The 22,245-nt window shown below is 52.0% G+C and overlaps 1 protein-coding gene across 2 annotated transcripts in view; it reads right to left on the bottom strand.

Annotated features, from left to right (window-relative positions):
- Positions 1-7,446: 7,446 nt before the first annotated feature.
- The window catches only part of ANKRD33B (ankyrin repeat domain 33B), an 83,581-nt gene continuing 68,782 nt past the window's right edge, over positions 7,447-22,245 (bottom strand). For both annotated transcript variants that reach the window (XM_019450784.2, XM_053906880.1), the window contains one exon: positions 7,447-17,325. In XM_019450784.2, the coding sequence (XP_019306329.2) occupies positions 16,493-17,325 (833 nt within the window). In that variant the 3' untranslated portion in view covers positions 7,447-16,492. The remainder of the gene's footprint in view (positions 17,326-22,245) is intronic.

Raw genomic sequence — 22,245 nt, 5'->3', positions numbered from 1 at the left:
AATTGGCTCACATGATTACGGAGGCCGGCAAGTCCAAAATCTGCGGGGTAGGCCAGCAGGTGCGAGACCCAGAGAAGAGCCAGTGCAGTTCAAGTTCAAAGGCCATTTGCTGGCAGAATTCCTTCTTGCGGAGGGACGCCAGTCTTTCATTGTTCGCAGGCCTTCCCACGACTGGATGAGGCCCACCCACATTGTGGAGGACACTCTGCTTCCCTCAAAGTCCACCGATTTCAACGTGAATCTCAACCAAAACCTCACAGAAACATCCAAAATAACGTTCGACCAAATATCTAGGCCCCGTGGCCCAGCCAAGAGGACAGACAAAAACGAACCATCCTGACTCTATGTAGTGAGAACACAGGATGTACTTGGATACTAACGAAGTCTTCATTATCTCTAGGGCTGTGGTCCTCACTCGGGGGTGGGGGGCATCTTACCCCCAGAGAACCTTCGGCAATGTCCCAGCCGGGGACTGGGGAGGAAGAGAGGGGCACTAGGGGTGGCATCCAGCGAGTGGAGGCGGGGGGTGCAACCCAAACTCCTACAATGCACAGGGCAGCCCCGACCACAAAGAATCATCCAGACCAAAATGTCAACAATACCAAGGTTGAGAAACCTCAATGGTCCTGTTCTAGAAGTCCATGACTTCTCACAATGAAATTACATAATTAAAGGCAAATTTCCCTCATCCTGGACTCTTGAAAAAAAAAATATATGTGTTTCAGTGACAAGGGCATGCTTGGTACAGGCAGCTAAAGTAGCTGGAGCTTCTGTGTGCTTTTCCGTCCCTGGAGCAGAAAATAGCAAACCACCCTGATTCAGATCCGCTCCTGGATGCAATGGAAAATTTTAGATAAAGCAAGCCCTTTCCTTCAGGGAGCGCGCACAGCATGACGGCTGTTTTCTCAGTCACCGATACAAAGGACAGCAGAGATTAATGTCCCCTGTGGCTCCCTCGGCACACTCACCTAGAACAGGCAGGACAGACACACAGGCTTTTGGCTCAGCTACTTAAAGATTCTCATAAGAAGGTCTAGAAACTTCTTTCCAAATGACTGCAGCCTATTTTCCAAAATGGACCACGTACGGCTCAAGCTGATGAGCCTCGGAGTTCATACACACGGCAGAGGGGTGAAGGGTGAACTTGGAGACGGCATCTGTCTATGGAGCCAGCCTCGGAGCATGATGTGGAGGGAAGGGAAAGCTGTGTAAGCGAAGCTCTCCTTCAGCTGGGACTTCGGCCACACCTTACGTCCCTGTCTCCTGGCAGAGTCCCCACCCTCCACACCCACCAGCAACCCTCCACAAGCCCTTGTCTCTGTCACGGAAGGACTAAGACCAGCTGTGACCTCGTGGGGAGGCGGCCGCTTCTGACCCACAACTCCATGCGTGCGATGCTGACATCCTTTCTACCCCTCAGATGTGAGGATGTCCAGTGAGTCGGTTCTACTCTTAAGCCGCGACATGCACAGCTGGATGACATCACAAGGTGGCTGGAAAACACGTTTCAGGGCGCCAGATGGAACAGGCATTTGCAAAAGTCACGTGCTTGACCACAAAAGTCTCCACCTTCGGTGCCAATGATGCCTCAGCCTCTGTACATCAGTTGATCAGGTTCAGTCACTTCTAGAAACCCTATCTGCCAGGGTGACATCACTAACCGGGGAAGCCCTGTGTGAGTGCTTCGGCACTCGGAATGTCTCAGAATGACTCGGAAGTCATTCGGCACAAATGAGCAGCTTTTTCGGTTACGTTAAGACTCATCCTAATTCCAGTCCCTAGAATTACCCAACATCAGAGTTGGTGTCAGGCCAGAGCCAGAAAGGCAGCCCAAGGGTTTGTGGTCCCTGGATCTTCTGCACCTGCAACCTGGAAAGCAGAGCACGGTGGGTGAACACCCATCCTTGCCCGTAGGACCCATGCGAGAAACCCACATCCTGGCCAGCACCAGCTCTCAGACTCGTGTAGATTGGGCAGATTTTGTAGTAGAAAGGACCTGTGAACAAAAATCACAACCCAAACAAACCAACGGACCTAGGAAACCATGTCTGGAGTAATCCTAAGTCAGATTTCCTTAAAGCATAATCAGGAACCCCCCTCAGACGACATATAACGTCACGTCATATACCTCTAACGGCCCCGGGAGGATGCTAAGTGGGTTAAGATAACTAATGAAGCCCTTCACGTACTTATTGTGTGGGTTTCACAGCTGAAGCTTTTTTCCTGCCTTAAAACAAATTTTTGTCAACTTAATAGGTTCTTGAACTATCCTCATAGAGCCCCTTAGCATCTTAAAAGGATCCCCCCCAAAAGTCATCCTAGGAAACACCACCACAACCAGAAGATTATTACCTCGGAGGCAGAAACCATCACAATGTCTAAGAAAGAGAACGAGCATCAGTCTGATAAACAAGTATTTTCCTCAAGGACAATTAGGTAATCTGAACGGAATGAGAAAATGATAACAGAGCACTTATTACTTGTGCTTTGTCTCAACTCTAGAGACTTAACCAGAGTTACACTGTGTTTCAGGAATCACAAAGGCATCCAAGGAGACCTGTTTCCCACCACTACCTCCACCACCGTTATCTTCACCATCACCTTCCTCCTCGCATCTACTGAGCACTTGCCATGTGCCAGGGACTCATGGCAACCTTACCTGGTAGACGCTGTCAGTGTTGATATTCCATAAGCACGGGGCGGTAGATAACCTGCTTCGCTCACACAGCTAGAAGCTGGCAAAGTGACATTGATCTGACACCAAGCTCTAGGCTGTTCACCACCCGTCTTTAATTTTTTTTTAACGTTTATTTATTCTTGAGAAAGAAAGAGACAGAGCGTCAGCGGGGGAGGGACAGAGAGGGGGGCGGGGACACAGAATCCAAAGCAGGCTCCAGGCTCTGAGCTGTCAGCGCAGAGCCCGCAAGGGGGCTCGAACCCATAAACCATGAGATCGTGACCGGAGCTGAAGTCGGACGCTTAGCCGACCGAGCCACCTGGGCGCCCCTTCGTCACCGATCTTTGAAGAGCAGAACGCTCCACTGCCGTTTCCACATTGCATCCATCCCCTACCCTCTGACAACCCCGACCGTCGCCAGGCTCCTCTGTCTCCCCACAGAAGAGGGCAGACGTTGCTCTGCCAATGCACAGAAGCCATCCCAGGGGTGGTAGGCATCAGTAGTGGGAGGAACAACAGTGAGGTCCTCTGGTTGCCAAACATCTGGATCGGAGCCCGACAGGTGCTGGGTCCTGCTCCCAGGATGGGTAAACCTAGGAGAAATTTGGACCCCATTCCTCCTGAGCCGGAGAACGAAAGGGAGGAAATCGTGAAAGACTAAAGTCCAGCTTCCAAGTTCAAGACCCCGTCTCCTCCAGAGGTCAATGGGACCCCCTATGGACATGCTGCGGGTCCTCATCTCCAGTGGGGCTGGGGCAGGGAGCTCGAAAGGAGAGCCGATGGGGAGAGCTGGTCTACAGTGGTGAGCGTCCCCCAAAATCAGATGGACAAGAGGATGGGGCCACCCCCTGCTTGCCCCTTGGGAGTTGACCGAGAGCGGAAATACAAAGAAAAGCACTGAGCTTTCCGCTTTGCTGCGAGGATGCCAGCTTCTCCCCAGGGCCCTTTCCCCCCTCTTCCTGGGAATGGAGCCCATTATAGACGTACGGGCAACGAGCCCATTTCTAATAGCTCCGTTTTGCAACCTGACAGTTACACGTGGCGCAGGACAGAGTTCTGGTGAATGTGATACAAGTGGGGGGTGTCTTAAGGGAGTTGGATCATCCAGAAGATTTGCGTGTTGTTGCCCCTCACCTCTTTCTCCTATGTGGAAAACAGGTATGATGGCTTGTGCTCCAGCAGCCACTTTGGATTATGAGGCAACCAAGGGAACGGACGCTGTTGCCAAGGGTGACGGAGCAGAAAGACAGAAAGAGCCTGGATCCCTATGACAATGGAACCACCATGCCAGCCCCAACCTGCCTCTAGACTTCGCTTAGAGAAAAACAAACACTCGAGTGTTTAAGCCACTATTTTTTGGCCACAACAGCAAAGTTCAGAGCACACACTGAGTATATCTCAGCGCCTCCACTCACTAGCCCTGAGACCTTGGATAGGTTTCTTGACCTCTCCTTATCTCAGTTTCCCCATATGTAAAATGAGGCTAATTAGACCTTCTATTCCAGGGTTTTTGGGCGCCTGGCCCACAGTAGCATAGTAAGCTTTGACAGTGATATGAATCGTAATGACGATGACGGTCATTGATACTAGTGACACCAACGACGATCATTCTTGAGTTTTCTCACACGTGCAGCTGAACCTAATCCTGTTTGATACAAATGCTCACCGTGGCCGAGCGGGAGTGCGTTTTCCCCGGAACAAAGGAGGAGACATCATTCCTTAACCTCCATCAGCAGCTGCACCAGGAAACCATGAGGTCAGAAAACCAGAGGCCAGTTCCCAGGAAGGAGCACCCTGGGGCAGTCATGGCAAAAGCCTGGTAAGTGACTCGTCCAGCCCACTCCCAGGCTCATGTTTGCCGGGTCGGCATACAAGCAGGATGCAATAGACAGAATATCAAGGTTGCGTGAGGGAAGGAAGGGGGCGAGACCATCCGGAGACGACGGGGCAGGGATGAGGTTCCCGTGGGAGCACATCCGAACTGGGGAGAGTGGGTAAGGTTGTCCGGGATGACGCTCGATGAGGCCGGCCCCCCTTCCCCTCTCCGACACCTACAGTAAGACCACCAGCCAGGCTCCTCGTGTGCGCTCCTGTCCTGATTTCCTGAAGCATCCTGTGTCCATGAGTCCTTCAGGAAAGCAGCATAATTTCTACCTGCTTATAGCAGAGAGAAGAGAAGCTCGCAGTAATTAAACACCTTGTTGGCTGTGTTCTCCGGTTCTCAGGGCAGGGGCAGACTCCACCGTCCTGCGGATGCCAGCACGGGCCAGAGCCAGGACCGCTGGGTGCTGACGTGCGGACCTGGGACTGAGAGCAGGGGCCCGCTTCTCTCTCTGCCTGCTTTTCTAATCCCAGGTGGCTGGATGGTCGGAGGGCAGGTTGGCAGCAACCGTCCACCCCAGGGGGCACCTCCTGCTCCCAGAAGGCCCGAGGATGGGCCTGTTAGCGGGGCTCCCCTGCAGGCTCTGGGGACAAATGATGCACTTCTCGGGGAGGGGGACCACCCTCCTACCCCCTTCCTCCTTCCTTCTCACGGTGGTTGGAAGGATCTTGACCCAGATGGCCGGGGATGCTGCTCCTGGCCCTGAGGATACCGCAGCAGCTGAGCCGAGCACAGATCGGGGCCGACTACCCACAGTTGGCGGTGCAGCCCTGAGATCGAGGAGCTGGGACCCCTCTCCAGCCGCTTGGAAACCATGCACCATCCAAGGCAGCTCACCATTGCAGGGACTCACACAGGGCCTGGGGCTGAAGAGCTGTGGCCGGATTCTCTCTCTCCTAATGGAGCTTGTTAGGACTCAGAAGGCCTTTCAAACGTGCCTGACCGCATCCCCGCCGCAGGCCATGATTGCACTGGCCTACCTTCCGCTGGGATTCGCAAGGGTTCTCCAGAGGCATTCCCGGTCACCTGGGGGCCATGGAGGCAGAGAAGTGAGGGCCAACCCCTGAGGACAGTCTGTCCAGGCAACAGGCCGGGCGTGCAGACTTCCTTCAGAGATTCGCTCTTCTTTACGGAAATGACTAGCGCGGCCGGGCTCACAACGAGAACGTGTAGTGAAGCCGGGACTGGACCCGTCTGTCCGTCTCCAAAGACCTTGCCCCGCACCGCCTAGAATCTGCATATCGTCACTCCGTTTCATTAAGCAAGCCAAGCATCTTCTTCCCCGTCTGCTCCTCTGGGAGAAAAGCCAGGCGGGATCCAGTAAAGCTGGGTATTTTCCACAGCGCGGTTACCGCTGAGCCGATCTCACTGGTTTCCATTTTCACTGAACACGGTCCTTGTCGGATGCCAGTCTCATCAACGCGGCCTCATCAGCCGGATCCCCAGAGGCGATACCACTACCCCCTGGGAAGCGGCTGCTGGCAGGTCAGATTTTTGACCGTTGGGCAGACGAGATGAGGAGGCTGGTGGCTCCCCGAGGTGTGCGTGGGACCGCCCCCAACTTCTGCTCACCACCCCCCCCCCCCGGGAACACAGCCCCGGCCCTGTGAATGACCTCTGGAGAGGACACGGAGAGCAGCTCAGAGGGCAGCACAGCCCCGACGGGGAAGAGCCCAGAATGACTCCGGGATGGGGGCCCCAGCTCAGCCCTCAAGGCTGCCCCAGGGCCAGGCACAGAGAGGGAAGCGAGGCCTTCTCTTTCCTCCTGCCTCTGTGGAATGCAGGGGTTCTGTCTGGGGGACCCCAAGTGCCCTTGGTGCAGGCGCCGGCTGCGGCCGGCCATCCTTCCAGCGTCAGGATGGAAAGGTCCAGTAGGTCACGGATGTGGCCTCCGTGAAGTCAAGGACCTTTCAGAGCCGGGGGAAGTGAGCAGACGTATGTGGGAGACGGTGGGGGGAGGGCAGGGTGGAGAGCTCCACTCACCCGCCTGGGAGTCTGGTCTCAAGTTAGAAAGCAGATGTCGCTGGGACTGTCCCCGGGCTTGAGTCTGGAGGACGGCGGAGAAAGGAAGGAGACAACTTTTTACTGGCTGCCAGTTCCGTGTCCACCCTGATAAAGAGCTCGGTACAATTTGTGTCGTTTAATTAAATCTTCCTGAAAACCCTACAGACCAGGAAGATCCCCACTTCAAAAACGAGGACGCGGAAGCACGAGGCAGGCTCCTTGCCCGGAGCCCTGCAGCCAGAAGGGCGTAGGGTGGACCCAGGGCCCACGCGCTCCTGGGTCCACTGTGCCGCCGCCGCCCAAGGGACAGAGCGGAACTCTGCTCGTGGCCTCGGTCCCGAGTCAGGAGGCCAGAGTCCAGCTCGCCAGTCCACAGATACTCCTGGGGCAGCTGCCATGGGCCAAGTCCTGTTCCAGATGCTGTGAGATGGCACTCAACCCCAAAGACGTGGCCTCTACACTCATGGCTTCTCGCCTTCAGGGGTCGAGCGAGGAGAAGGGGCTGGTGACACCAGTGGCCAGCAAGGTGGGAGAGAGCTGGACAGCGAGTGTCGGGAAGGGGTCCCTCAGTGTGCAGAGTTTAGGGGGACGGGATTCCCAGGCTCCTTTGCCCAGGGAGGGAAGACACTTTGCAACCTTTCCCGCTACAAGCTAACTTCCCCCCACCTGACAATCAGGAACCCCCCAGTCTCTCTGGCGGCCCAGAGAGAGCCCCCCGGCTCCCGGGGTCCAGCTTCTTCTCACCTAGGCTCTCAACGCTGACAAATTTCCTTTTTCTTTTTTTCAGTAAGAGCTAGAGAAAAGTTGAAATCATATCCCTGCGATTGAATTTCTTGGTGTTGTTGTGTAAATACCGCTCTTAAAATATCAAGGCAGGTTAGAGTCTGATTTACACATTTCATTTATTTATTTATTTGCCAGGAAAATGTATTAACATTTTGTAGGTTTTTGTTTGCTTGTTTGCTTGTTTTTTTTAAGTGAGACAAGAATGAGCTCGGGCAGGATAACAGGTCTTGAGGTGGGCGGTGCTGGGTGGCGGCCACCCACGGCTGTGACCTCGCCAACCCTGATGTGGGGGGGGTGGGGAGGTGGTGACCCCTGGGATCGGGAGCTGCTGGCCAGCTCACCAAGGACCTGAGCCATCTGCACATCTAACTTTGTTTTGTCAGCAGACCGGGGACTTTCAGGCCACCTAGGCCACCTGTCCCGCTTCCCCCGGCTGCAAACCAGCTAACACATCACCAAGGGAGAGGGCAGGAGTGACCCTGGGGAGCCAGCAACCCCTCCTGGTGAAGGGGAACCGGGGCTACAGGCAGGTGGCTGTCCTGACATCCTCGGGGGATGACGTACTTGACCACACGACTGCCCCGTGTGGAGACGCTGCTCCGGAAGCCAGCGGACGGGGGAGGGCACCCCGGGGTGCACCCTCCCGAGGCCTGTCCCACTGCACCCTTAGCCTCAGTGGGCGGGGACCTGGGGCTTCACCGTCTCCCAGCAGATTCAATCAGGAAAACAGCGGGGGCAAGACCACCCCCCTCACTTTTCACACCCCGGTTTTCACTGTGCTAAAGGACTATCCCTCGTACATATTCCTATTTACTAATATTTCTACCCAACACATACACACCTCATTTGTGTTTACACAAACGACAAATACAAATAGTCTCCAATCACCGTCATGGCCTGGACAGTTTTATTTAAAATGTGACTTCCCAGTTAGGTCCTTCCTTAATAATTATGATTTTCGGGGAGTAGAATTATGATCTTTTAATGTGTCAGACTTCAGACTTCCTAAAGACAGGGCTGAATTTTCCAAATAAATAGGAGTTGTTTTCGGTCTCATCGAAAATAACCCAGGGGCACCTGGCTGGCTCAGTCAGTGGAGTGTGAGAGTCTTGAGCTTGGAGTCAGGAGTTTGAGCCCCATGTTGGGGGTAGAGATTACTCTTAAAAAAATAAAATTTGAGGCACCTGGGTGACTCAGTCGGTTAAGCGTTGGACTTTGCCTCGGGTTGTGATCTTGTGGTTTGTGGGTTTGAACCCCACATCGGGCTCCGTGCAGACAGCTCAGAGCCTGGAACCTGCTTCACGTTCTGTCTCCTTCTCCGTCTGCCCCTCCCCTCCTCGTGCTCTGTCTCTGTCTCTCTCTCTCAAAAATAAACATTAAAAAAAAATTGGGGGGATGGTGGCACGTGAGTGGCTCAGTCGGTTAAACGGCCAACTTCGGCTCAGGTCATGATCTCACGGTTCGTAAGTTCGAGCTTGCATCAGGCTCTGTGCTGACAGCTCAGAGCCTGGAACCTGCTTCGGATTGTCTCCCTCTCTCTGCCCCTCCCCTGCATGTGCTCTGTCTCTCAAATATAAAAAATAAAACATAAAAAAAAATTTCTTTTAAAGAACATGGTCAAAAGACACATCAAAAGAGGCTCTCCCTCGCCCATAATTGGGGAAACGAAAATTAAAATGAGATACAACTTTGTAACCATCAGACTGCAAACATCGGCAAGTCTGATGACCAGCCGGTGTTGCTGCGGGAGGGGCACAGCCTCTCTCGTCCACTGCGGGTGGGCCAATCCCCTCCCTCGCTCTCTCGGGAATCTTTGGAAAGGACAACACAGCCGTGCCTACCGAAATTTACATCGGCCTTCCCTTCGATCCGGCAAATCCCGTCTACGCGCCTGTTCCGGAGAAACATTCACTTGTGCACACAGGTCAGGTCAAGGCTCCTCACTACTTGCGTATGGTAGGAGCCGACACCACCGCAATGAGCCGGGACCGGGAAATGGTTAAGTGAGCCACGGCACACCTGTGTCCAACAATTCTGGGTGCCACCGACCGACACGAGCGAAGGGGCCAAGTGCACTCTCCCCAAAACACGAGAAAGCAGCTGTACGTGCTACAGGAACTCCTCTGGATGACACAGGAAGGGGAGAAAACATTTAAAATATACTTCTAGGGGGCGCCCAGCCGGCTCAGTCAGAAGACCATGCGACTCTTGATCTCAGGCTTGCGAGTTCAAGCCCCACGTGGGGTGTAGAGATTACTTACATAAAACCTACAATTTTTTCATTTAAAAAAAAATATTTTAATGTTTATTTATTTTTGAAGGAGAGAGAGAGTGTGAGTGGGAGAGGCGCAGAGAGAGAGAGGGAGAGGCACACAGAATCCGAAGGAGGCTCCAGGCTCTGAGCTGTCAGCACAGAGCCCGACGCGGGGCTCGAACCCACAAACCGCGAGATCATGACCTGAGCTGAAGTCGGACGCTTAACCGACTGAGCCACCCAGGCGCCCCATCCTAAAAATTTTTTAAATACATATATATATATATATATATATATATATATATATATATATATTTCTAGAAGGATGCCTAAGTAATTCATCTGAGGGACTGCCCCGAGGGAGGGTCAGGGACTTTTCATCTGAGACCCTTTCACGGCATTTGGTTCATTTTTTCTGTGTTTGTACATTCCTTTTTTAGCCATTAAAAGAAAATCAAATTAGTTTTAGAGTTTTTAAAAAGCTTTTCAAGGACATGCTTTAAAAAAAAAGCATGCTTTAAATAAAGAAACCAAAGAACAACATTTACATTGTATCAGCTAGGAAAAAGAATACACAGAAAAACAAAACCTGGGGCGCCTGGGGGACTCAGTCAATTAAGCCTCGGATTCCTGATTTCAGCTCAGGTCATGACCTTGGAGTTCCAGGGATCAAGACCCTTGAGATTCTCTCTCTCCCCCTCTCTCTCTGCCCCTCCCCCGCTCGTGCTCCCTCCCTCTCTCAAAATAAATAAACCTAAAATAAAAACCGTATTTTTGTTTTGACACATGTATGTAGATACATGGACAGACGACTGAACGGTGCCCACCTCCTAGTGCGTGGGCTGCAGTGATGCTATTTTAACATAAGTGAAAATATTCTTGGATAAACCATTAATTTAAAAATCTTACCATTGAAAAAGTAAAAGTAAAGCGTGTTCAGGTAAAAGTGTGTCAGAAAAAGAAAGTGCACATCTATCCCGATCAAAAGAAGTGACATGAAAAACATGTGACGTATTTAATTGTCTCATTTCCTACACACGTCAAATATCACACCCCTGTACAGTTTATTTCACAAGCGCTTTTTAATCCTGTAGCCACAATCCCCCCGTATTTTTACATTACTTTTGTTTAACCTTTTTAAATATTAGATACAGAATTTGTTAGAAGGTGACAGGGAACAGACACATTCTTTATGCTGAATAATGTATCATATTTAACGTAAAGATTATTAACGTTTTCGATACCAAGAATTGGACGCTGCTGGGAGTCACATTTATTTGTAGGTCCCAAAATAGCCCTGAGGTCTAAATAGGAAAATATCTTTTATAAACCGTAACAAAACTCACCTTCAAAATAAAAAGCTATGAAATGTACCCAATGCTATCCCCAGTCAACATTTTCAAAACAGCCATTTTCAGAAATGACAATGGAAATAACTTTACATTCAGAAAACAGAGCTTATCCCAAGATGACAGAACTTGAAATCTGGTACCCCGTGCAGAAGTCTGTTCGATTCTCAGACTGCCATAAAGTTGCCATTATTAAACACACATCCTCAGACACCCAAAACATGACAAGGCAGGACAATGATTTCAATGAAGAGAATTCCAAGGAAACCTTTTTCTGTTCAACTGACCAGGGGTGTATCATTCAAATTCCTGAGGACGCCCCCACAGGCTCGGAGAGCTGCTGGTAACATTTCCAGGTTTACAGCTTTTTTTTCTTTTTTGGTTTTCATCCAGTCGTCCATAATTGTGCAGTTCCAAACCAGCTTCTAGAACTTCTGCTCAAGAGCTGGTGTTAATAAAGTGCTTCAAAGCAGGCTCCCAAAACATTATATGGCGTCAGGTCAACACAGGTCACTGCCCTACCAGCTTCATTTTTGTTTCTCACCTACATCTCCTCTAAAAACAATATAAACGTGATATACTATGAAGAATCGACGCCTCTCAAAACCCAAGTTGTGTTAGCTTTGATTAGAGTACTTCATACTTGGGATTTGGGAAAATCCTAGTGCTTCCTCGAGGTAAGGTGCTGATTCTATGGGCTAACCTGGCACCAAATTCGAAGTTCAGTCCCCACCCTGTGGCCACAGCTGAAAGTCTGCTGGAGCTCCCCAAGCAGAGTCCTCTCTGGCTTTTGCTTCTCAAGGCAGAGGACACGCGTCAAAGGCAGAGAGATGTCCCCGATTCGGCGACTGGACCTTGTCCTACGTGAGGCGCCTGGCCCAACACTCCACTTCGAGAAGATCCGGGTTACGACATGCATCTGTGTTCCACGCCCCACTGGATGAAGTGTTTCCAGTAGGTCTTGGACCGTCCAACCCTCCTGAACACACACATCGATGAAGGTCACGCCTGACGCTCCCCGGGAGCCACCGCAGCCGTCACCTTTGCGAACACAGGACCTGCTCTTCCTTTAGTTGTTCATTTGTGTGTGCGCATGCACGTGCGTGTGGGCACACTCACACCTTATCACACACCGCGCACTCCGGCTCGGCCTGCAGCCGAGGGCCATCAGAGCGCTGCAGGGACCGTGCCTCTCTCAGAAGTCTTGTTTCAGGCTGGGACACAATGCAGAAATTGTGCGCACGGCACGGGCATTCAACCGAGTCGCTCGAAAACCAGTTAAATCAATTCGGGTAGTGGTGAAGTTTTGTGTTTCGTGTTTTTCTGTTTGTCTCGGGTTTTTCCCCCCCAAAACCAGCCTCCAGAGGAATTTTTTTAGCCGCTCGTTTTCCACGTTAATGAAGAAACAAGTGAATTCGAGGCCACAGAAATGGGCAGCTGACTCAAGAGTTACACAGACGAAAGAAACAAGTTCTAGACGCATCGAGGTGTCAAGCTGAGAAAACGGCCGTCAGCACTTTAGGGAGACCGGTTTTGTCCTAAGTTCCCTGTGGGTAACAGCACCCCCACACTGAGGACTATTTGCCAGATTCCAGTTGCCATCATGAAGGCGACCTCATCGTTCTGCACGGGCCGGTTGTGACGGACCTCCTGCCTTCCCTTCCCTGAAGGAGAGTGGTCCTCTAGGCCGTTGGCCTGGCTCAAGGGGGCTGGTGCGAGGCTGCCGTGGCGGGGAACGAGGACCCGGCACGCGGAGTACCCACAGACAGAGCAGAGCCCAGTCACCCACGTGGGCCGGAAAGGGCGCTGAGCAAATACCCGGGCAGCGTGTCAGAACTTCCCCAAATACCGTGAGGAAGAACGAGTGCTTGTACTTGACCGCATGAAAGACGGCGACTTGGAGCTCACAGTAGGTCATGATGAGCCTCCACGCTGCGGGGCGGACAGGTGTTGTAGGAGACAGGAAAGGAGCAAGCAGCAACGTCCAGGGGAGCCTGGGGGAGGAGGAACCCCTGACTTCCATCAGAGCCTTCCCTAGAGCAAACAGGTAAATTAGGGAGAGACAGGCTCCTCTCTGTAGTGTGGACGAGGGGGGAAAGGCAGTGCTCTTGCCAGAGGCTACAAGGGACGAATCGTGCCCCCTTCTGAGTCTTGGCTCATTAAGTTAACTCTCAGGGAGGCCTTTCTTCCTAACGTGGTACCCTGATTCTTCCCTGCGGAACACGGGCTTGGCATCCCTGTCAGGACGGGGTCCGGCCTCGCCTCGTGGGATTCTATCTCGCACACCAACTCCTGGTCTCCACGCAGACGCCGGGCCCCCGGAGACCCGCTCACCACTGACAGCGTGGAAGGAAGTGGGCAGAGGCGTCTGGAACCGCCTCTCCGCGCATGCAGGCCTCACGTCCCAGCGGACATCATGAATCTCTGTCCCCTGCAGAATGAGCCTGGTGTCTCGGGAGGACCCGACGCTGAGACAAGGAACCAGCTGCGATTTCCCACCTCCTGTTCCTGACGTGCTGCCGGGAGCCTGTTGGGAGAGGCTTCAGAGACAGTGACGAAGGTCCGTGATGCTATGGGCCGTGTGTCCCTAGTGTGGCCAAAGACGCGACAGCTTATGCCTCTTAACACTGAGGCCATTCCAGACGGACTTCCCTCGGCTTTCCAGATTTTCCCTCTGCCTCCCCAGTGGTGAGCGGCACACCGGGATGACCGTGGAACATGAATCCACATGAGCCAGGACAAGAAACTGTCATTCCCACGGCATGCACCCCGACAGCAGACACGGAGGAACCAGTTCTAGAGGTAAAAGTGACGAATGGCCCGTCTCTGTTATCCCAGCCACCGCTGCTTACATACAGGCTGAATCTGTTTTAAATACAAGGGTTCACATCCACAAGAGGTAACTGAGAGGTGCCGAGGTGACCGCACATCTACCCCCAAAGCCGTTTCAGCTGCCAAAGTCCCGGGTCTCCAATAACCAGAAAATCTCAACAGAGGGAGCCTCTGGACAGCTCCCTGGAAAACAGCAGCACTGATATCGTGTTAGAAATATTTCTTCTGTCTAGTGTGATCATAATTCACTCAAACGCTAAAAAGTATTAAAATATACTTCATCTTTTCCTCTAACTATATTTATATATAAATCCCTGAGAAGGTACCTGTCAACTTGAAATTCATTATTTACAGTTAATAAGCATCAGGGGTGCAAGCAGACACCGGGTCCTCCCTGCTCCGCACAGCAGGGTGGTGCTGTTATCATCTGTCAGGAGAGCAAACGAGGTCTCTTGCCCTTAAAAGGGCATAGCGGACCGGGCCAAAATCCTAAACCAACTGCAAAGAAGCTGGGGAAATCTGTAGTTCATTCACTGGGCAGGTGGAGGTCACTACATGATAATTCAAGAGGGACACCGCACTGCCTCTCACGATCGCCTTGCTTTTCTGCCCTTTTTAGACCTCAGAGTGGTGGTGCCACGGAGGATCAGGGCATTTAGCCAAAAGTAGAGAAGAAAACAGGCAAAGGAAGAGAGTAGGCAAAGGAGATGGCAGGGAACAAATGTGGGGACATGTGGAGAGCAGAAGGAGGTCACCGCCCATCAGTGCCCCTGCCCCCGACCTACAGCGGAAGCCAGGTGACAAAGAGGGACCCTCAGCTAGAAAATGCAGCCAGCCATCCAAAGCAATGAAAATACATGAACATGAAAGTTATCTCAAAGAATGCCGGACTGGACTGTCAGGGAGCTCAGGTGTGTTTCTCTTCACCTTGGGGACCAGTCCCCATCTCATCCGAGGGCACTTGGCCAATCCCGACTCACACACAAGGGTGGCCTGCAGCCCCCTAATATCAGTGATGCTGAAAGAAAGCATTAGCATCGCACCTTCTCCCATCAGTCTGGTGCTGCCCAACAGGCTGTTGGTTGAGGTTTTTGGAGAGGTGAGTCCGAGACCCCAGATTGCTCAATGCCCGATGGTGCCAAGCATCACAGGAGGATAGGCAGAGGCCAGCGCCATCCCAGCCCACATCACGAGACAGGTGCACAGTACGACACAGCCAGGGAGCAGCACGATCTGACATGTGAATCCAGGGTCGGTCTCTACTATTTTAAATCTATGGCTTCCAAGTAGGGTAATTTTTAAATAAAGTGCCGTCAGTAGTGCATATATATGACAGATACTCTGCAACCCAGATGGCCAGAGAGTCATTAGAATTTCTCAGTGCTTCCGAGATAAAAAGTATGGATGGAAACTCCCAGTGAGAGCTCAGAGCCCAGGGCAAATCGCATACATGCTCTGCCGAAGTCCCCATATCTTGGAAATTCTACAAAGTCAGCGTGAGAATGAACTGAACATCACAGGGAGTCATCAAAGGAAAAATAAAAGTAATTCCACACCAGGGAATCTTTGGAACGGAGTCTGGAGGAGGGAGCGGCCCAGCCCACGCCAGGACAAGTTGCCTAAGATGAGTTTGTTTAATGTTTAGTCCTGATCCCTGTTCCGCTAGCCCCTCTCCCCCTTTTCAGTGGTTTGTATCACTCTGGCGCCTTACTCTTTTGCATCTTTTTTACGTTTTAAGGATATCTGAATTCAATTTCTGTAAGAGTACATAGAACTTAACTTTGTATTTCTACTAAAAATTTATTACATTTGCCCCCATTTTATTAAGCAATAGGTTTTTCTCCTATCTATTTTTGAATATGTTAAAGGCTTTGCATCCAGTTTATCTGAAGTCCCTTGCTTAAAATGTTTAGTTCTAGCAATAAATACATGCTTCTCTATGCAGGGTTTTGTACTTCGACAACAGGTTTTTCTTCATTATTATTACTGTATAAATAAGAGCTTTAAAAATAAGATACAAGGAACTCTGATCCCCCCCTCTGATCTCACTTCATCATTTTGCTGTAAAAGTAAATGCCTCCATCAAATAGAAACAAATATTCAGCATCGCTTAATCAAATCAATAAGAACGTAGGAAGCTCATGCACACCTACGATGAGAAGGAAAGGCAAAGACTAGAGCAAACATCAAGGAAAGGGGAGGCTTCCGCAAATTCTGTATGAAATCATAGAGATATCACAAATAATTATTGCTAGAAACAGTATTTTAAACAAAAGGTCTTCGGGCAAATGTATTCATGACGTCTTAAATACAAAGACCAGTAAAAGGCAAATTTGATCATGATTAAAATACAAAATTATTCCGAAAAGGCCCTTTGATACATTGGTCTTAAAAATTTCTCAAGTGAGGTTCTAAAGGTAGGCTTTTTGGCAAATTGCCCGCTAGGTGTACCGACTGCTAAGGGAACTGGTTTTAGGCTAATCTTCTTGTGCCCTGCCCAATTCACTCTCGGGTGCTGCCTGAATAAATATGGAGCGCGTTCTGGGCCCCCCCGGGAGGGCCTGTCTGCAGGGGATGTGCGGCGACGTGCGGGGCTGTGCAGGGCGGGGGAAGGGGCGCGGGCGGGGGGGCGGAGGGGCCCATCCTTCCCGGCGCCGAGCCCCGCCGCCTCCTCCCCCCGCCGCACACGCTTCCAGGCAGCCGACCCCTCACGTCCTTTTCCTCCAGGACGGCGCCCGCCTTTCCTTCTGCGCGGCCGCCGCCCGCTGCCTCTCCGCCTCTTCCGCCTTCCTCTTTTCCTCCTTGGCCTCCTTGTACCTCCACTTGGGGAGCTGCAGGTGGGCGCTGTCCTTGGTGCTGCCCTTGGCGGCCGCCCGCTCCGGGTGGAAGGTGGGCGCGGGCGCCTTGCTGATGCGCACCCTGGGGATGACCACGCCGGGCCGCACGCTGGTCCTCCTCAGCAGCTGCAGGGGCAGGAGGCTGGCCCTCCGCGGGGCGCCTGGCAGCTGCGGAGACGGGAGGCTGGCTCTCGGGGCCCCCTCTCTGGAGACCCCCGCGGCCTGGGGGGTCCGGGATTGCCGCTCGGCGCCCTCTACCTGATCCCTCTCCCGGGCGTGCGTGTCCGGGTTCCCCCGGGCCTCCAGGATTTCCTGCACCGCCAGCCGCCTTTTCCCCACACAGGGCGGGTTCTCGGGGCACACAGTCTGGCAGACGACGGCCACGGCGGGGCTGTAGAGGCTCGTGGTCATCCTGACCATATGGTCCAGGACGCCCCCATCCTCCAGGCCCTGGCGGGAGCGGGGCGTCAGCGTGGACCGCACAAACTCGGCGAGCCTCTGCAAGCAGTTTTTGGAGCCCGTGGGCTTCAGAACGGCCTCCGGGGGGAGCGGCATCTCTGGCTTGTACTTTTCCCCAAACTGCTCGGGGCTGGGTCGCTCCAGCAGCCTCTGGATGAGGCGGACGGCCTCCAACCGTCCCGTGTAAGCAGCCCACTCCTGGGAGGACATCCCACGGCGGGGGTCCCGGGCATGGACATCGGCCCCTGAAAGAAACCAAACGCAAACAGTAATGGGAGAATGCCTCGAGAACTTTCCCCGTCCAATGGCAGAAAGTGAAAGACAGTGAAATGGATCAAAGGCAAAATTTCCACAACCTAGTAACAGACTCCCTGGAACTGTGCCACCCGGATGGGCCTGCATCTGACCATGAACTACTTACTGTGTGCACTACTGTAACACAACCCAGCTTTAAGTGCTCCTAATTTAATCGCTTGCCTTTCCTAAATAAAACCACCTGAACTCAGCACCTAAGTCATGGAATTTTTTAATTTTTTAAAAATGTTTATTTATTTTTGAGAGAGAAGGACAAAGTGAGAGTGGGGGAGGGGCAGAGAGAGAGGGAAACACAGAATCGGAAGCAGGCTCCAGGCTCTGAGCTGTCAGCACAGAGCCCAACGTGGGCCTTGAACCCGTGAACCGCGAGATTATGACCTGAGCCGAAGTCGGACGCTTAACCGACAGGCGCCCCTAAATCATGGGATTTTTAAAGAAATAAGATTTCATGGCTTTCCAGCAATGAAGAGATGACTAGACAGACGTGTGAACTCTTCAATGATGTCACCAGAATGTTCTAGAACACTGAAAGGAATAATCACTTGTGAGGGTCCCATTGTGCAGGAAACGCGTGGCCCTTCACTTCTTGTACTGAGTTGGTCGGTCCTGGGTCTATCATCTTTACCAGACCGTGGGCTTCTCCAGGACAGAGCCCCCATCTTACTCATTTTGGTTTCCTCGACACATGTCATCCTGGCTGGTGGGAGGCATGCATTTCATAAAAGTTTGCTACAAAATGGATGGCAGTCACAGTGGCCAAGGGACCTACCTGAGGCATCGAGGTTGCTAACAGAAGGTCTCCTCTGTGTGTATTTCCTGCCCACCCGTCAGGGAGGGTCACTTCCTCTATGACGCTTAGTGCTCTGTGTCAACGTGGCCAGACTATGGCACCCCAGCGATTTAAACAAACACTAATCTAGGTGCCCTGTGAAACTGTTTTGTAGATGCCATTAGTATCCACAATCAGTTGTCTGAGTAAAGGAGATTACCCTCAATAACGTGGGTGGGCATCATCCAATCGGTCGAAGGCCTCAAGAACAAAAGCTAAAGACTTCTGGGGAAAAAGGAATTCAGCCTCAAGACTGCGGCATTAACATCTGCCCAAGTTTCCAGCCTGATGACCCGGCAGATCTGGGGCTTGCTGACCCCCAAGGTCATGAGCTAATTCTTTAAAATAAATCTCTTAACATGTATCTCCCATTGGTTCTGTGTTTCTGGAGAATCCTGACTCCTATATCCTCAGTCTCCCTTATACTAGTCACTTCCTTAATAAATCTCCCCTGTCGCACCCACCGCCCCCTCCTAATATTGCAAATTTAAACTTCAGCTCAACCTGATGAGATGTTCATAAATTTCAGCGCAGTCGTATAAGAGAAATTAAGAAGGAATTGCTGTTCAATTAATCTTGGTCCAATCTCAGCCCCATACACAGTTAAAAACCATTCAGGATTTCAGGTCCCATTAGTCATACTTTGACTGGCAAAGCAGTGTGGAGAACTAGGGCAATTATCTAGTCTGTGAGCTCTCCAGGGACCGGGACCGGCAGAGGCTTCTGCATTTATGTCTCACGCGGACCCAGGTGTTTGACATGTGGTGGCGGCTCAGTACGTGCTGAACGGAGGCGAGGAGGGGCTCAGCAGCCTCCCCGGCCTGGCACCCCTCCAGCGGCCCCCTGGCACAGGCAGGCCCGCTCACCTGGGCTTGCCTCGTAATGTGCTTAATTCTGTGGCACATTAAAGAATAGACGTACTCGGAGAGTGATAATTATTTGGAACTGGAAATCGGGATGGAACTCATTAGCCAGAGTACAATTTATAAACTGACAAAAATGAAAAGGGGGCAGTAAAAATGTCATCGCAAAAAATAGATGACACATTAAGCCTTAATTAATTGCACGTCACTTAAAAAGGAACAAACTGCAAAATTAAAATCTTAATGAACGTGGCTTGAGAGAGACATTTTTCAAAAGCTAATAGAAAACTAAAGGAGCAGCTGTCCAAAGGGTAGTTCAGTGCTTCCTGCTGTTTTCGTGCCTTTCCCAAATGATCTTGGAAGGGGCGCCTGGGTGGCTCAGTCAGTTCAGTGTCTGGCTCTTGACTTTGGCTCAGGTGGTGATCTCACGGTTCCTGGGTTCGAGCCCTGCACTGGGTTCTAGCGCTGACGTCACAGAGCCTTTCTGGGATTCTCTCTTTCCCTCCCTCTCTGACCCCCTCCTATCTCTCTCTAAATAAACAAACAGAAAAAAACAACAACAACAACCCTTCAAAATGATCTTGGAAACCACACACTTTTACAGAACAAAGGCCACTCTGATGGTAATGTAGCCTGAGGACTTGAGCTATGCTACACGTCTGGGATTCATGTCGTGAAGAAGGGCAACATTAATGGCCTAGACAGAGCGATGAAACCGTGGGAGGCCAGCACCGATGGTCAACACTCTATAAGTGAACGTTTCAGAGAACAGAGGACTCTGAAAGGCCGGTGTGTGCATCTTCTCCCCGGGACCCACTGGCACCCTCACTCCCTACCCCTGCTGTCTCACCCAGTGCTCCAGCCATGCAGACAGAAGGTGGGCTCCTACCCACGTGTCCGTTTGCTGCCATGTTGAGTGCTGTGAGTTGTCTACACAAAGTCCTCGATTTTACTCAAGGCAGCAACATACTTAGTTCTGGGCAATGCATCATGACTGGCGTAGACCAGGGTTTTGCCATGTCAGTACTACTGACATTTTGGGCCAGATCATTTTGTTGTGGGGGCCGTCCTGTGCATCGTTAAGACTTTTAACAGCAACCCCAGTCTCTACCCAGTGGGGGCAAGTAGCATTCCACAGTTGTGACAACCAAAAATTTCCCCAGATATTAGCACGTGTTCCCTGGGGGGGCAACACCCACCCCCAGTTGAGGATACTGGTCTAACCCAGTAACTTCAATCCTGTTCCCCTTTTCCTTAGCCTCTCTTACAAGGGTCAGTGAGCCCCAAAGAGAAGGCTCTTGCACCCTGATAAAAGTGATGACTGTGGGTAGTGCCGCTTTCTGTCTAAAACACAGATCTGAAGCCTAGAGTTCTGGTGCAATGTGAAGTAACCAGCCAACATGTGGGGGGACGGGGTTGCTGAATGGGGGAAAGAGGGTGCTGGGGGGAGAAAGAGGTGCTGTGGGGGGGAGGGGGGTACTGGGTGAGGGAGGATAGGAAGTGCTTGGGGGAGGGGGGTGCTGGTTGTGGGGGGGAGGTGTTGGGGGAGGGGGGATGCTGGGTGGGGGGAGGGGAGGTGCTGGGTCGGGGATGGAGGTGCTGTGGGAAAGGGGGTCCTGGGGGAGGGGATGGGAGGTGCTGGGGAGGGGGTGCTGGATGGAGGAAGGGGTGCTGCTGTGTGGGAAGGGAGGGGGTACTGGGTGGGGAGGATGGGAGGTGCCGGGAGAATGGGGGTGCTGGGTGAGTCAGGGGTGCTGGGTGAACAGAAAAGGGAACCCAGTTCTGGGATGTCCTCATGGAGCCCAGGGCCAGCTCTGCACAGCTACTGCCTGCCTTGAGACTTCTGGTGGGGGGGGGGGGGGGGGGGGACAGAGTCTTGTTTGCTTTCAGCCCCCATCAAGTCAGGATGTCTGTTCCTGGAAGCAGAAAGCATCCCAAACAGGTGCCAAAGGAAAAGAAGCTACCTTCCGTCATTCATTCTCAGATACTGTCCCCCCAGCAGTCATGGCCAGACTAGAAGAAGGCAGACAGAGCCTGGGCACATCACTTCTTTTCCAAATTCTCTGCCAGCCCCCCAACATTACCTACCCTTCTAAGCCCGTCTCTGGTCCCCTCCCAGCAAGAGGCCTTTCTCCTGACACAGGAGCCCGTGGACCAGCTCCTGCAGCTTTCCTCCCGTGTGCCATCCCGGCTTGTATCTTGGGGATCAATCAATATGATCAGTCAGGACACGGGGTCTCAGGAAAGAGCCCTGATTTGGGAGGCGGGGGATGGGGCACCTCCTTCTAGCCTGCCCCACCCCCAAAGGCATTTCTGAGATACCTTGTACTTGGTCCTTCAGGGAGTCTCAGCAGGGCTGAGTCCCAGTTGCCCACAGGGTCTCCCCTTTGTATCCTTCACCCGGCTCCCTCACCTTCCAGAGAAACTAGTCCCCACGTCCTGTCTCAAGGTTTCCTTTTGCGCCAAGCTAAGCTCCCAAGCTAAGACACTGTCTGTGGTGACATGGAATGCCTGATTTTCAGCCCTTTCTCTACAAATTAATCTGAAATTATTCCAACTTGGCAAATTCTCAGCTCACAAGAGATTCCTGTTATCCTTATAAACAATAAAGAAACCTCTGCTGTGATGTTGTATCACTTGGCTTTGCAGAAGCACACACAGTCGGGGCTCGCCTAGGACACGAATGACCACAGGACCAACGAGGAGAGTGGCCCTCGTGAAGCAAGGCTCCTACACCTTCCTGGATGTCTGCATCGTTGCTGGGGATCACAGACGCGTGAAGGGGTTTGCCTGTTTCCGCTTCCCGAAGGCCGAATGCCACAGAAATCACATCACACTTCAGGTACAAGAGCCTAGGCAGGTCTAGAGCTTGCCAACCTCCACTGAGTTCTGCTTCTCTTCAGAGAAAGTCGCATCCTCATTATGGCTTCTCAGGGCCACTTATTTAAATAGACCTGTCACTTTGGGGCATTAATATTCCACTGAATTAACAAGAATCCACAGCCCCACTTGGGATTCTTATCAGCAGAGCCGACGCTACTCCTGGGGAAGCCGAAAACCAAAGAGCCAATAAATCAGCTTCCCAGACCCCGGTTACATTTTTAATAAAATCCAAAGTTTTGATAATTCCCACGTTATTTCGTTCTGCCTGACGAGGT

The sequence above is a fragment of the Panthera pardus genome, unplaced genomic scaffold (assembly GCF_024362965.1).
Source record: "Panthera pardus isolate Hobbes unplaced genomic scaffold, ASM2436296v1 HiC_scaffold_2, whole genome shotgun sequence".
NCBI classification, from domain to species: Eukaryota; Metazoa; Chordata; class Mammalia; order Carnivora; family Felidae; genus Panthera; species Panthera pardus.
Note: the sequence above shows the minus strand (reverse complement) of the source record. Positions and strands in the feature narration are given on the sequence as shown.